Source organism: Chlorocebus sabaeus, chromosome 18 (genome assembly GCF_047675955.1).
Source record: "Chlorocebus sabaeus isolate Y175 chromosome 18, mChlSab1.0.hap1, whole genome shotgun sequence".
NCBI lineage: Eukaryota > Metazoa > Chordata > Mammalia > Primates > Cercopithecidae > Chlorocebus > Chlorocebus sabaeus.
The window spans coordinates 22,867,365-22,883,817 of NC_132921.1; the positions used below are offsets into that span (position 1 = coordinate 22,867,365).

At 45.6% G+C, this 16,453-nt stretch overlaps 1 protein-coding gene across 3 annotated transcripts in view; it reads left to right on the top strand.

The window, feature by feature from the left end:
* Window positions 1–13,451: 13,451 nt before the first annotated feature.
* FECH (ferrochelatase) overlaps window positions 13,452–16,453 on the top strand; it is a 39,362-nt gene continuing 36,360 nt past the window's right edge. Inside the window, exon 1 of one of the 3 annotated variants that reach the window (XM_008013984.3) lies at window positions 13,452–13,643. In XM_008013984.3, coding sequence (XP_008012175.2) covers window positions 13,577–13,643 — 67 coding nt within the window. In that variant the 5' untranslated portion in view covers window positions 13,452–13,576. The remainder of the gene's footprint in view (window positions 13,644–16,453) is intronic. The other 2 variants (XM_008013982.3, XM_008013983.3) reach the window with 2 other exon arrangements.

Sequence of the window (16,453 nt, forward strand, 5' to 3'; positions counted from 1 at the left end):
CACCTGTAATCCCACCACTTTGGGAGACCAAGGCGGGTGGATCACCTGAGGTCAGGAGTTCAAGACCAGCCTGGGCAACATGGTAAAACCCTATCTCTACAAAAATACAAAAATTAGCTAGGCATGATGGTGGGTGCCTGTAATCCCAGTTACCCAGGAGACTGAGGTGGGTGAATCGCTTGAACTCGGGAGGCAGAGCTTGCAGAGAGCCAAGATCGCACCATTGCACTCCAGCCTGGGCGACAGAGCAAGACTCTGTCTCAAAAAAAAAAAAAAAAAAGAAAAGGAAGAAATGAGGCATTTATAATCTATTCGGCCTGCATCTTTAAGTAAAAAATGCTTGGAAGAATGTGAATGAGCTATAGATTCAACTAGGCAATTCATTTTATCAGAATTTAAGTGAAGAGGTTAGGCTCAGCCTAAATTTTAATGTTGTAAACAGGCCGAGAGTTTTAAAATAGTAAAGGAGAGCCAGGATAAGGTATGGATAAGGGAGGTAAGGTCGTGACCTCAGGCTGAGAGACTGAGCACGGTGAGCAGCAAACCTCACAGGTGTGGACTTCACTCCTTCGTTGTGTAGTTACTACCCTAATCCAGGTGTCACAGATGCCATCCCGCATTTCATGGACAGCTCACAGACAACCCTACCCTCTTAGGACTCCCCATCTCATGACTTTCTCCCTGAAACTCCCTGTTTTTTATACCAAAAACTCCCTTCACCTTTGGCACTTGTGTGACCTGCTCAGTTTTGGAGACAAATCAGGAGGCTAATTCAATTGCTTAAGTATCAGCTTGCCCTCTTAAATGTCTTCAGCCATTTCAAGCGACCCAGTTTCCCACCTTGCCGTTCAGTCCCTGCCATCTTGCTGCCTCGTAACAGTTCCTAAAAATGTCCTTAATACGGAGAGTAGTTCAACTCCGCGAGGAAGCAATCTCGGCAGAACATTGGGGTCATTTGGGGACCTCAAAAATAATGGTGTTTGGGCCTTACCCCAGACCAGTTGAAGCTGAATTTCAGAAATGGGACCAGGGTATTTTTTAAAAGCTCTGCAGGGGAGGTTGTTGCACAGTGAGGTTGACAGTCGCCAGGTAACTTCCTCCTACTCCTAAACTCAACCTTAAGCCTCTCTTATTATTGCTGTAGGTTCTCTCTTGATTTCATATTAATCTTTGTAGTTGAAATGGGAACACTGAAGCAGGGCTGAGAAACTTTAAAGCTTGAATTTTGAACTGCCATAGAATCAGTGTATTTCATCCAGCCCTTCTGGGAAAAAAGAAGGGATGTCATGATATACAAATACTGCAATTCCTAGTATTTGGAAATTGCTGGTTAATGATTCAGTTTCCTTCTACCTTATGGATTGTAACCAACGTGATGATCAGGTGAGGAACATCTTTGAAGAGATTGATAAACTTGGTATGTGGGACAAAGACCAGTTTCTAGAGTCAAAGTCAAGTTTGATTGGATATAACTTGTCTTAGTACCCCAACTTACAGAAATGGTGTTCAAAAGTTTTAGCTTTTTTTCAGTATTTACCTCCATATTGCTAAATAACAGACTTATATTACTTCATTGATTTTTCAGTTTTAGGCGTTATTTATTGCCCTTTTCTGGCATACAAGTATTTCATTTCTTCCTTATCCTATCCCCACCATTCGTGTTCACCCTTCTTATCTCCCCAACTGTATTAGGCTGTTTTGGGGTTGCTATAAAGAAATAACCTGCAGCTGGGTAATTTACAAAGAAAAGTGGTTTATTTTGGCTTACCGTTCTGCAGACTGTACAGGAAGCATGGTGTTGCCATCTGCTTCTGGTGAGGCCTCAGGAAACTTCCAGTCATGGCAGAAGGCCAAGGGGGAGCCAGCATATCACATGATGAGAGGGAGCAAGAGATGGGGGAGGTGCCACACTCTTAAGCAACCAGATCTGCTGTGAACTCAGTGCAAGAACTTATATATCACTTCATGAGGAGCACCAAGCCATTTATGAGGGATCCATCCCCATGACCACCACCTTCCACCAGGCGCCCCCTCCAACACTGGAGATTGCATTTCAACATGAGATGTGGAGGGGACAAACATTCAAACCATGTCGTCATATTTCCAACTTAGTTAAATTATAATTTTGGTTGGGTGCGTAGTTCACAATAATTGCTTTTCTCTTTCTGCCCAACTTTTTATTTTCCCTATAATTTGTCTTATTTTTTTCCTTTAATAATTCAATCACAAAAGATGTTCGCATATATTGGGTTGTCTATCAGTTACTTCTTCCCATCTTCTGGAGCCTTTGCCTGCTTTAATTTGAACGGGTTGCCCTCTAGGAACACAGCTGTCATCTTGGGATCTTTCATTACCATCCTGGGTGTTCCCTTTACCTTTTTTTTTGTACTGGACATCTTGTTTCCTGTGTTTTTCAGTTTACATCCTCATTGTGGTTGGGCACATCCTCTGGTAATTTTTTTTTTTTTTTTTTTTTTTTGAGACGAGGTCTGGCTCTGTTGCCCAGGCTGGAGTGCAGTGGCATGATTTTGGCTCACTGCAGCCTCCACCAACTGGGTTCAAACAATTCTGCCTCAGCCTCCCAAGCAGCTGGGATTACAGGCGTCTGCCACCACGCCCAGTTTATTTGTGTGTTTTTAGTAGAGATGGGTTTTTACCACATTGGCCAGGCTGGTCTCAAACTCCTTAACTCAGGTGATCTGCCTGCCTCGGCCTCCCAAAGTGCTGGGATTACAGGCCCGGGCTACTGCTCCCGACTGTCCAGTAATTTTTGAGAAAGGGTTCATGGAAGGTAAATTCATTGAGACCTTCTTTGTCTAAAAATGTTTTAAATCTATCTTCACATACTCTTGTAAAGAATTGTGGGTTAGAAAACATTTTCCAGTGGGGTGCAATAACTCATGCCTGTAATTCCAGCACTTTGGGATGCCAAGGTGGGAGGATTGCTTGAGGCCGGGTGTTTGAGACCTGGTCTCTTTTTTTTTTTTTTTTTTTTGAGACAGAGTCTCACTCTGTCACCCAGGCTGGAGTGCAGTGGCGTGATCTTGGCTCACTGCAACCTCCGCCCCCCGGGTTCAAGTGATTCTCATGTCTCAGCCTTCCAAGTAGCTGGAACTACAGTCACGAGTCACCATCCCTGGCTAATATTTTGTGTTTTTAGTAGAGACGGGGTTTTGCCATGTTGGCCAGACTGGTGCGAGACCCAGTCTCTACAAAAAAATTAAAATATTCGCTAGGTGTGATGGTGCACCCACTTTTAATCCTAGTTACTTGGGAGGCTGAGGCAGGAGTTTGAGGCCATAGGGAGCCATGATTGTGTCACTGTACAGCCTGGGTGACAAAGTGAGACCCTGTGTCTAAAAATAATAATAAAAAAATTTTTCCTTCAGAATTTAAGTTTGGCTTTCTGGTGGTGGTATTGAGAATTCCTAAGCATTCTGATACATGAGCTTAGTTCAGTGTCTGATATTTCATGATAATATGTATTGAGACTATCCATTCTAATTGGCCCTTTCAATACAGAAAGTTATGCCCTTCAATTGTGAAAAAGTTTCTTAAATTATTTCATTAAAGATCTCCCCTCTGTTTTTTTGTTTTCTTTCTACAACTGCTACATACTAGATCTCCTCCTTTCAATTTTCTTTCTTTCTTTCTTTCTCTCTCTTTCTCTCTCTTTCTTTGATACAAGTTATCACTCTGTCGCTGAAGCTGGAATGTAGTGGCATGATCATAGCTCACTGCAGCCTCGACCTCCCGGGCTCAAGTGATCCTGCCTCAGCCTCCTGGGTAGCTGGGACTATAGGTGCATGCAGCACACTTAGCTAATTTTTTAAATTATCTGTAGAGATGGGGTCTCCCTATGTTGCCCAGGCTGGTCTTGAATTCCTGGCTTGCAGTCTTCACCTTGGCCTCCCAAAGCGCTGGTATTACAGTGGGAGCCACCACACCTGGCCCTTATCTTTATTTTATTTTGACACAGAGTTTTGCTCTTGTTGCTTAGGCTGGAGTGCAGTGCAATGGCATGATCTCAGCTCACTGCAACCTCTGCCTCCCGGGTTGAAGCAATTCTCCTGCCTCAGCCTCCCAAGTAGCTGGGATTACAGGCATATGGCACCATGCCCAGCTAATTTTCGTATTTTTTTAGTAGAGATGGGATTTCACTGTGTCCGTCAGGCTGGTCTCAAAATCCTGACCTCAAGTGATCCACCTGCCTCAGCCTCCCAAAGTGCTGGGAATACAGGCGTGAGCCACCGCGCCTGGCCATCTTCTTTATTGAGCTGCTAATTCGGGGAGTTTTCCTCAACTCTTCCCCAGTCCTTTGATTGAGTATTTTATTTCTGTTAACCATAGTAAAAATATATTTTTAAAAATCCTTATTCTGGTTTCAGAAAGTTCTATCTTTAGTTTTTTTAATCTAAGTGTTCTAGTTTTCTTCCTGTATCACTCCCATTTCCTCCATGTTGGGTTGCCTTTTTTCTTTTTCTTTTTCTTTTTTTTTTTTTCCTGCTTTGTTTGGTCTCTGGTTTTCCTGTTAGAGGCTGTCTTCAGATGGCAGGTGCTGCTTGGTTATCTGCTGATAATTCAGAGATAATTCAGGATAGGAGATTAAAATGTCCATTGGATGCTCCAAGCATGTGAATAGATGTGAACCTTACTGTAAGCTATCTGCCCTAGGCGGGTTAGCAGGGGAGGCCCGTGCCATTGTCTGTTAGGTCTTTCTTCTTAGGCTGGTTGGGTTTCCTGTGGAGGGAAAAAGAAGAGGGCTGGGTCTCTGCACCTTCAGTTAGTACAGTTCACTAAGCTGTTTTCTGTGGTGGCCCTGCTCTCAGCTGTGCTTGGGATCTGCAGTCCATAGCCCTCGGTTACCTCTCCAGGAACCAAACATCTAGTTGGCTTTGGGGGTTCGGGGGGAGCAGTCACCCCACTGCAGGGTGGGAATCTAGGCAATCTGCTGCTTTAACAGACTATTTTATTTTATTTATTTTATTTTATTTTTCTGAGACAGGGTCTCCCTGTGTTTCCCAGGCTGGTCTCAAACTCCTGGGCTCAAGGGATCCTCCTGTCTTAGCCTCCCAAAGTGCTAGGATTACAGGCGTGAGCCACCGTGCCCAGCCTGCTTTAACAGACTTTCGGTATATTTCATTCTAGCATCTCCTTTCATCCCTACTTCCAGTGGTAACTGCTACTGCCAGTCCTGAGCGCCCTAGTGTAATCTGGATGGTTCTTATCTAAGGATGGCCATCTTAGGATTCAATTTTCTTGGGTTTGCTAAATTAAGTATTTATTCATCTGCTGCCGCTTTAAAAATTCTATTGTGGTTCACTTTTTCTTTTTTCCCATCCTTTTAGGTTTGTGCTTAAAAACAAACAAAAAATATGAACCATCATGAACAAAACCCCTACCGTCATTTTAGTGGGGTTTTGGGGAGCGAGTGAAACTATACCCCTGTGTTCAAGCCCCATCTTTACCCAGAGGTCATTACTCTGTATTTGAAGACCAATCAAAAGGGAGTGGGCATAAACAAAAGGGAAGAAATGTTCAGTTATTAGCTATTAGGAAGGAAAAAATAGCAAGGAGAATGATGAATTCTCTGTAAATGGGGAAAAAAGCAGTATATAACTCTGAAAGGTTATAAGTGAAATTTAACTGGGTTATGGGAATGGGTAGATACCTATTATTCTTTGACTATGTCTGTTAAAAAAGAATTTCCTTAATGCATTCAGGTTCACCGACAAATTTGAATTCATAATTGTCTCATAGCTTCCTACGGCACCTCTAACAAATCCAAGACATCGGTGACAGGAACACCTGGGTGAGTGGTGAGAACTCCATAGGAGCTCTCTGACCCCTGCTTGCTTTCTTTTTTTTTGTTTGAGACAGTCTTGCTCTGTTGCCCAGGCTGGAGTGCAGTGGTGTGATCTTGGCTCACTACAACCTCTGCCTCCTGGGTTCAAGTGATTCTCCTGCCTCAGCCTCCCTAGTAGCTGGGATTACAGGCGTACACCACCATGCCAGGCTAATTTTTGTGTTTTTAGTAGACATGCAGTTTTTCCCTGTTGACCAGGCTAGGCTTGGACTCCTGACTTTAAGTGATCCACCTGCCTCAGCCTCTCGAAGTGTGGGATAACAGGTGTGAGCCACCACGCCTGACCTGACCCTTGTTTTCTGTCATCTTTTCTCTTGTGAGATGCACACTGAAGGTATGGAGCCAGCCCCGGCTTGGGAGCCAAACATACCTGGGTCCAAATACTGGCTCTGCCCCTTGCTAGCTGGATTCAGGCAAGTCAGGGGACCTCTGTGACTCTGTTATCCTCATCTGTAAAATAGGGTGGTGCCTTCTCTTTATAAGCCAGTTGCAGTGATTCAATGTCTGGCACTTAATAAATGGAAGCCATTACAGTTATTGTGACTCCTTTTCCAACGGGCTAAATGTGTGTGTGACCCAGAAGCCTGTCTTAACTTTCCTTGTTGCAGCTACTTTAGTTTGTGGCACACAGGACCCAGCCCAGACCTTGACCCTGGCTCACCAGGCTCCCTGTGAGCTGCCCCCTGCCCGCCTCCAGGACTCAGTGCTCGCCTTGCTAAATCCTTCAGATAGTCCCCTCCCGCTGACCAACCAGCAGCTGCAGAACACATCTTACTTTCACAGTGCTTGCTGTTCTCCTGACTTGCAAGGCTTGTCCCCTAGCAGCTGCCCCGTCTTCCTGGAAATGATGCGGGGCACCAGCAGCCTCTCCCTCGGGGCTGTCCTGACAGCCCTGCCCCTCGCCTCCTGCCGCTGTATGGAACCCAGAACAGACCTCTGTACCTTTTATTTCTCTTTGTTTAGATAGCTGCTTCTCTGCTGGTGTATAAGCTGCTTATGGGCAGTGGTGGGCTATGCAAGGCACATAGCAGGCTCTGAAAAAATGATGAATGAATGGCTGGCTTCAATCATTATTGCTACATCGATGACCACCAAAAGTTTTTTTAAAAATTTGGCTGCGCACAGTGGTTCAGGTCTGTAATCCCAGCACTTTGGGAGGCCAAGGAGGGTGAATCACTTGAGGTCAGGAGTTTGAGACCAGCCTGACCGATGTGGTGAAACACTGTCTCTACTAAAAATACAAAAAATAAGCTGGGTGTGAGGCGGAGGTTGCAGTAAGCCGAGATTGTGCCACTGCACTCCAGCCTGGACAACAAGAGCGAAACTCTGTCTCAAAAAAACAAACAAACTGTACCTCTTTTTCTTTTGTTTCCTGCAGCATAAAATATATGCAGTTAGAAACAAAACAAAATGAGAACAGCAATGACAAAGAGCCCTCAGCTTTGTCTCAAACTAGCTCCACTGCTAACTAATATGTTTCTCTTTTTCGGCCTCCTTAAGGCCAGAAACCTTGGAGTTATTTGATTCCAGCCTGTTTCTTATCTTAATATGTCATAACCTGTGCCCATCCTCTCAGCTTCTCTATATTTTTTAAATTAAATTTTAAAAATTATTTTTAATTAGAAATTTTAAATGTATTTTTTGAGACAGGGTCCTACTCTGCTGCTCAGACTGGAGTGCACGTGGCATGATCACTGCTCATTGCAGCCTTGGCCTCCCCGGCTCAAGCAATCCTCCTGCCTCAGCCTTCTGAGTAGCTGGGACTACAGGTGCACACCACCATGCCCAGCTAATCTTTGTAATTTTTGTAGAGATGGGGTTTTGCCATGTTGCCCAAGCTGGTCTTAAATTCCTGGGCTCAAGCGATCCTCCCGCCTCAGCCTACAAAGTGCTAAGATTACAGGCATGAGCCACTGGGCCTGGCCTTCTCCATACCTTTTGCTCCTCTGCCATCTTTACTTCCATTGCCACTCTGCTCAATACCTTGATCCTCACCTGTGGCCACTCTGTCCTGCTCGGTCTCCCTGCCTGGCCCCATTACGTCCTGTGACCCACACCCTGCTTGCTCAGTATTCTCTGCCACAGCCCTGAGCAGCTGCTGGCCTCCCTGTCACGGCTCTTGATGCCTCTGCTGGCCTATGAAGGGCCAAGCCCTCAGTGCATTCAGGCTGGTCTTTTTGCCTTTTCTCCTAGTCCTCGCCATACCCCGTGCTGTGGCCCCAAGTGAAGGTCTTGCTCCTGGTTCTCACGTGCTCTTCCACCTTCGTGCTGTCTCTGCACATTCAGCCTATCTCAGTCCTCTTATTGTAAGTCCTGATACCTCCTCGATGGAAAGCCTTCCTTCATCTTCTCAGCCTGAAACCCTCTTTCACTTTTATCAGGGAAACTTCTGCTCACCTCTTGTTACCGCATTATAAACAGATTTACTAGATACATCTATTTGCCCTCAAAATCCTAGGTGAGAAAGGAACATCTCTGGGCATCAGAATTGGAGGGGAGGGGTTAGAGAGAATCTCAAAGTCAGAGCTGTTAGGTTAGGAATCGGGGCTCCTGGGAGAATTGAGCCCCGCCGGATTAAAAAAAAAAAGTTTCATTAAAGTATAGCATTTATACAGAAGAAGGCATACATCATAAGCATGCAACTCCCTGAGTGTTCACAGTGAACACATCATGTGCCCAGCTCTTAGAATGCCTATGCAGTCATAGGAAGGTGGAGCTAGAACCAGACCCCTCCATGAAGCAGGGCTGCAGAGGCCCAGTACTTCTGTGAAAAGTAATGCAGAAAATTGGCCCTCTAGCCCAGAGAAGCACAAGGAAGCCTGCTGTCTTCCCAGGGCTCTGGGGAATGCCTCTCCCTGGCTGTGAATGTATACACCTGCAGGGAAGAGGACAACCAAGTTGAGATATTCACTCAAACTCGGTCTAAGACTGGTGGGACCGCTGGGTCCTGGAAGAAGCAAATCAGAAAGGCCCCTTAGGGACCCTTCCACCACCCAGGAAGCAGAGAACTCTGGAAAAAACACTCAGTATGAATAAGCTAAAAACCAAACAAACAAAAAACAATGGACACTTTTTTTTTTTAAGACAGAGTTTTGCTTTTGTTGCCCAGGCTGGAGTGCAACAGCACAATCTCAGCTCACTGCAACCTCCGCCTCCCGGGTTCAAGTGATTCTCCTGTCTCAGCCTCCTGTGTAGCTGGATTACAGGCATGTGCCACCACGCCCGGCTAATTTTGTATTTTTAGTAGAGACAGGTTTCTCTATGTTGCTCAGGCTGGTCTCAAACTCCCGACCTCAGGTGATCCGCCCGCCTCAGCCTCCCAAAGTGCTGGGATTACAGGTATGAGCCACCGCACCCGGCCACGATGGGCATATTTAGTCACGCAGTGTAAGTGAAGACTGGCTCAGAAACTTCAGTTTATTCCCCATACTGAAGACAAAGTGAACCTTCTAAAACATAAGCATGTATCACTCTGCTAAATGAAGGTCACTCAGAAGACACAATTTTTCATTACCTACAAAGTTCTACATCACTCTGCCCTGGTTCCCCTACTTCCCGCCCCCCTACTCAAGCCATGTGGCCTCCCTGCTGTTCCTTGATAGCCTTGTTCTGGGGCTGAGTTGTGTTCCGCCAACAGACATGGTGACATCCTAGCCCCCAGGAACCTGTAAACATGAACTCTCTTATTTGGAAACAGGGTCTTTGCAGACGCAGTCAAGTTAAGACGAGGTTATTAGGGTAGGCCTTTAATCCAAAATGACTGGCATCCTTCCAAGCGGAGAAGACAGCTTGTGACTGCAGAGGCAGAGGTTGGAGTGCTGCATCTACAAGCTGAGGAACATCAAGGATTTTTGCCACCACCATGAGCTAAAAAAGGCAAAGAAGGATTCTCCCTTACAGGTTTCAGAGGGAGCACAGCCCTGCTGACACCCTAATTTTGCATTTCTAGCCTTCAAAACAGGAAGACAACACATTTGTGGTATTTTGTTCCAGCAGCCGTAGGAAATGAATACAAGCCTCAAATGTGTTCCAGCGCTTGCTGGTCTCTCTTGCTTGCAAACCCTTCCCGAGACAATGCCCTCATTCCCTGCAGGTCCCTGCTGAAATGCCACCTTTGCAGACAGGCTGGTCCTGACTACACTACTGGCCTGAGCAGTTGCAGCCTCTCTCCCTTCCTCCCCCTCCTTTAGCTTTCTCCACAGACCCTAGCCATACCTGACAATATGTTGTATGCCTTTCATCTTTGTTGTAAAACAATCATCTGCCTTGCCTTCTAGAAGGTACGTTCTATGAGAGTAGAGACCGTCCAGTTCATTGCTGCACACCCATTGCCTGCTACGTGCCTGACATAGAATAGAGTCTCCCATACGTTTGTTTCATAAGCGAATGAGCTGTTTGAGAATGTTGTTTGTTTTCCTTTTCACTCTTTTATCCTCCACATGACCTAATGTTTTGCTCATGGTAAGACAGTCAGGAAATATGGGCAGATGGATTAATAAACCTGTCACCACCACTGGGCTGAAGGCTTGCATGGTGAAGAGTGGCAAGTCAAAACGTGTGGCATGTTGGCCTGGATTTTGTGGCCTCTTTGTTGTAAAATGATTCTAGGGACAATCGATCAGATTTCTCTGAGTAATCATTATAGCTTACCATTTGTCACATGCAGCCACTGTTTCTCTTGACCTGAATCCCTCCTGATTCCTCCCTTCCCCAGTTCTTTTTATGATTAAGGAATCAGAGTTGAATAATCTAAATTTAGTTCGTGTAGCTCAGAGGTGCCAATCATGGCAAATAATGAATGAAGAGATTTCCCACCCTTTTCCCTGAAGCACTGAGCTGAAACCAACAAATTCATTTTATTTAGGATCACAGGCTGCACTCAAAGTGGTGTCTGTGACAGGTGAGTGCTTTATTCACTAATGAAGTCACCAGGCCTCAGACAAACCCTCTCCCTCCTGGTTGGGGTGCTCCTTATCTCTGTTAGCCCAGACACTGTGCCTTTTTAGCCTTCTGTTTGCTAATGGAATTGGTGTATAATTTTGTTAAAAATATGTTGTTAGAAAAAACTCATGTTATATATGTCATATGGTTCTGCAAATTTCTTTAGCCTTTCAGGGGCTTTTCTGGTAAGCCTGTATTTAGAGTTCACAATTTCTGGGTTAAGGACTGTTTTCTACCAGTTTTGAAAAGGACCAACATAAAGCACATTTTATCTGCTTTCACTGCATAACAACATAAAAATTTACTTATTGGAGAGCTGTTATATTCAATGTTTGTGAGAAATAAGCCACAGATTAGGAATAACAATTGTTACGGTACTCTCTGTTGGGGAAAAAGAAGGAAGTTCTGTTTTCAGTTATAACCTATGAGTTCTTCATATGTGCCACCAGGAGGTTTTATACATGAGGAATCTTGAATGAGTTTTTAAAAGTCATAAAGGCACCTGTAATCCCAGCTACTCAGGGGGCTGAGGCAGGAGAATCACTTGGACCCAGGAGGCAGAGGTTGCCGTGAGCCGAGATCACGCCACTGCACTCCAGCCTGAGCAACAGGGTGAGACTCCCTCTAAAAAAATAATAATAATAATAATTAATGAAAAAATAAAAAATGGAAGTCAGTAAAAATGAAAGTACAAGATGTGAATAAAAGAAATGAAATGATGCTGATTCATTAAAATATGTAATAAAGTATGTTCTGCTAGTTCCTTAATCATTTCTGGACAGAAACAAATTTAACCTGCACCAGCCATTGATTTTGTACTGGTGAGACTTGGCATCTTTATGCCTTGTCACTAATCATCAGCGTTTGCCTGGGAGGGACCAGAAGCCCCCTTATCTGCACCCAGCAGGAGGGGCCCAGCACCCTAGATGGAGGGGATGACTTCTCCAGGGCCTCCCAGAGGGGACAAGAAGAGCCTTCATAGCTCAGACGTCTTAACACCCCTGGCCATTTTATTCTCTGGCCTTGTCTACACTTCTGGCACACAGTATTGCAACATGAGAAGCCTTTTAATTTAGTTTCTTTAGAAGAAATGGGTTCAGGCTGCGCACGGTGACTCACGCCTGTAATCCCAGCACTTTGGGAGGCCGAGGTGGGTGGATCACCTGAGGTCAGCAGTTCAAGACCAGCCTGACCAACATGGCAAAACTCTATCTCTACTAGAAATACAAAACCAACAACAACAACAACAACAAAAATGGGTTCAGATTGTAGGTAGAGAAGTATGTTATCCATGAAGATTACCTCTTTAAAGGGCAACTTAAGAAGACTGTAATTTTTGTTATGAGGGTAGAGAATTAGCCACACATATAAGGAAGGTGAGTTGATACCTGGATCAGGTTTTACTGTGCTTTTCTCAGGACATCCGCTTGGATATGAAGATCATGTAGGTAATATGAAAGGCTATCCATTTAATTTGACAGTTTGCATTGGCCTTATAACTATCAGGAGGACCAACTTTAATAAGAAATAAACTAATTCCATCAGTAGCACATATTTAAGCTACAGAAAACTGGGTTTCAGCTGAATCTAGACTCCATCTTCCCTGAATGTTCCATATGGCTTGCCACCTTTGCTCAAATGTGTATAAGGCCTTTGCTCGAATGTGTGTGAACTCTGACCCACCTGCTTCAAATTGCATTAGTCCCTTCCCCCACGCTACCCCATCTCTTTTACCTTGCTTCATTCTTCGTTTGTCCTGAGAAGGAAAAAGAAGTGGGGAGGCCGTGGAAGGCTCCATCATTCAAAATATTACATATTGTGATTATTTTCTGTCTCCCCTAACCCCATGTAAACCCCCGTCTGCTCTATTCACTACTGTTTTCCCAATGCACATAGTAGGTGCTCAATATTTGTTCAATGAATACCGATGCCTGAGACCTTTCTGTACCAAGGACTGGTTTCCTACTCCACAACGCATTGAACATATATGGGCAGGGTGGGCTGGCGGAGGTGTAGGAATGAAATGTGCACCTGTTCCTCCCTGTGGTCTCAGTGTGCGACCTTGGGGGCGGGGCAGGTGGTTAAACTGGGAAGGTGCGCGGATATGATACAGACAAACCTCATCATACCGTCCCTCCAAGAAATACACTTGCCAGGCTGGCCTTCAGTTTTCCTAATGCTCTTCTGTGAGTCTCACCTGTCAAATTCTGCTACACAGAGAGGGTGCAGATAAACTGAATAATCCCTTTTTCTGTTCTGAAAATAAAGCAAAACAAAACAGGATCTGCACACTTGTGCTGTGACTAGGCAGGCAAACTGGAGAACTGAGGCAAAAGCATCCTTATATCTAATAGTAAAGGAAACGTCAAAAAAAGTTATTTGCTGAGTCATGGCTGAGGATCTTCAGTTGGCTAGCTTGGCAGATGCAACCAGGGCACCCATCCAGCGCAAATACGAGTCCAGCAGGTTTTGCAGTGAACTGCGATGGTGGTGGGGAGTGGGCTTCTAGCTCAGCCGCCAGGCCCATTTTCACGCAGGGAGCAGCGCCCAGCTGGGGCTGGCTCTCCGCGAGAGGCGTGTCCCCGCCTGGCCTCGCCCCCGAGGCCCCGCCCCGGCCCGGCAGCGAATGAACGGGCGCGCCGGGAGGGCGCGAGGTCAGGGGGCCGGGGACGCGCGTGGGGAGCGCTGCCCCCCTCGGCCGCTGCTGGGCGGACACCTGGGCGCGCCAACGCGGGAGGAGCCCGGACTCGGGCCGAGGCTGCCAGGGCAATGCCTTCACTCGGCGCAAACATGGCTGCGGCTCTGCGCGCCGCGGACGTCTTGCTCCGCGATCCGCGTAAGTGGGTCTGTCGCGGCGGCCGCCAGGGCCAGGGTCCCTGAGACGGCGTGGGCAGAGCGGGCAGCTGGCGCCGGGGCCCTCGCGCCCCGGGGATTTCGGGATCGGCCGTGGGGGCACTGCGAGCAAACGGGCGAGGGGCTTCGCGGAGAAGGGAGGGGTGAGGGCAGCACTCAGGGCTCGGGAGGCCGCGGGGAGGGCGCCTGGATCCAGGAGGCGCAGGTTCAAGTCCCATCGGTCGGCTGGGTGGCTTGCAGCCGTGGCTGGAATTTCCTAGAGCCTTGGTTATTGTCACCTGTAATAACCAGACTGTTGAGAAGGTTACACCGGGGAAGGTATGTTATGGACCTGCCGTAGAGGACAGTAAGGAAGGCATCGTCATCATCACCACCATGGACATCTGCCCTGCATTTCCTTCCCTGCTGAGGAAAGCCCATGGCCCTTGGTCCCTCTAGGCCCACTTCTCCTTGGCAGCAGGACCCACCGTGGGGCAGCCTGGGCTGCTGTTTTCTAGAGATATTTGGAGAACATGTGAAACCCAGGAACAGCTTCCCATGTTTCTGATGCAAACCGTGAATAGGTTGTGACCACAGGATGAGCTGATGGGACTGTGGGTCTCACCCACCTGGCTGGGACAGCATTTCCAGCTGTGACACCTTGAACAAGGCACCTAACTTCGCCAGAGCTTTGGTAAATGTACATTGAAATCCTAATTTTTTTAAGGCTTGCCTTGAACATGAGCACCTTGCCTGGCACACAGTAGGTACACAGGCATCTTCAAAATGTCTAGCCATTCATGTAGAAGGCTGCCACAAATAAGATGCTTATTTAATGCATCTGAACGGTGACTGGACACAGACCGGACATATTTTTCTAGGAAGTTCATCAGTCTGACACCGACTTGGAGTGGAGAGAATCCCCTCTGAACCTCCATATCTCATTAGAGGTGGCTTTGTTAGGAAAGTAATAAGGACCCAGTGTACAATGAGGCTAGCTCACTAAAGGCACTGGGGGACAAAGGACATTGTTTTTTAAGAAGAGGCAGCACAGTGCCAGTCGTGGGGCTGAAAGAAGTATTGAACTAATCTTTTCTTTCATTGACCTTTCCTGTGGCAAATGAAGTCTGACAGACCTTAGATTTGAGGTCATGGAACAATACGTGAACTTTAAATTATTTGTAGTCTAGATTAAAAGTGGAAGGATTCAGAAACTCTAGCAGAAATACTTTTGGAGTCTATTTGTGTTACAGACTTTGATTTGAAGATGTAGTTATAATCATCATTTTGGTTGATAGGAAAAAAATCAACTTCTGTGTGAGAAAACATTGAGGAGTATTTCTGAAAATGAGTTCTGAAAGTAAAAGTGGAAAAGCAAAGTTTTATACTTTATGTATCTAGCATATTACAGAATTAATAAGCTTCCTGGGGTGGGCCATATATTGTCTGTCTGTCTGTTTAGCTATCTATATGAAATATTTTTTTTCTTGGTGCCTTTTTCTTTCCAAACTTTAAACGTGTTTTGTTTTGTTTTGTTTTTTAAGAGATGGAGTGTTGCTCTGTCGCCCAGGCTGGTATACAGTGGTGCCATCATAGTTCACTGCAGCCTTGAAATCCTGGGATCAAGTGATCCTCCTGCCTCAGCCTCCCTGGTAGCTGGGATTACAGGCATGATCTGGTGTGCCTGGCCTTCCAAACTTTTTTTTTTTTTTTTTTTTGCTGAGCATATATTGTCTTATGTAATTAGAAAAAAAATTCTAGGATAATAAAAGAGTTTTAGGGTTTACATAAAAGACATTAGAACATTTTGGCTCCATATCAGCAACTAACCAATATTTTGAAGCACCCACTATGTTTATTGATAGTTACAATATAGAACCTTATTTCTGTTGTTAATTTTTAAAATGGTGCATATTTTGTAAGTACTTTTGAAGTAATCTTCATCTCCTGTGTGATAGAAAAGGGCCATCATAGATTTCAGTACTTGTGTACCTCGCCTTTTACTCTCTTCTGCCTCACCTGCAAGGATCCAAAATGTTAATTTGGTTTTGAAGAACCAGATGATACTTATTAACTTACGAACTTCTTAAGTCATGGGTATACTTTTGAATGATCACCTATTGGATTTGTCCAGGAATTATGAAGTTTGTTTTTTGAGAGAAGTTTTTTTTTTTTTTTTTTTTTTTTGAGATCGGGTCTCACTCTGTTGCCTAGGCTGCTGGTCTTGAACTCCTGAGCTCAAGTGAGCCTCCTGCCTCAATCTTCCAAGTAGCTGTGACTACAGGTGTTCACCACCGCAGGAGTGATGACTTTTTTTGTTTTGTTTTGTTTGTTTTCTTTTTTTTTTTTTTTTGAGATGGAGTCTGGCTCTGTCGATAGGCTGGAGTACAGTGGCGTGATCTTGGCTCACTGCAGCCTCTGCCTCCCAGGTTCAAGGGATTCTCCTGCCTCAGTCTCCCAAGTAGTTGGGACTACAGGCGTGTGCCACCACACCCGGCTAATTTTTTTGTATTTTTAGTAGAGATGGATTTCACTGTGTTAGCCAGGATGGTCTCAATCTCCTGACCTGTGATCTGCCTGCCTCGGCCTCCCAGAGTGCTGGGATTACAGGCGTGAGCCACCGCGCCCGGCAGAGTTTTGTTTTCTTTTGTCATCTTCTGTTTTGCTGCTTATCTCTTGGTTTGATCATTTTTATTGTTTGGAGGCTTTTTTTTTTTTTTAATAAAAAATAATAGAGATAGGGTCTCTTCACGTGGCCCAGGCTAGTCTCAAACTCCTGGGCCCAAGCAGTCCTCCCGCCTCAGCCTCCCAAAG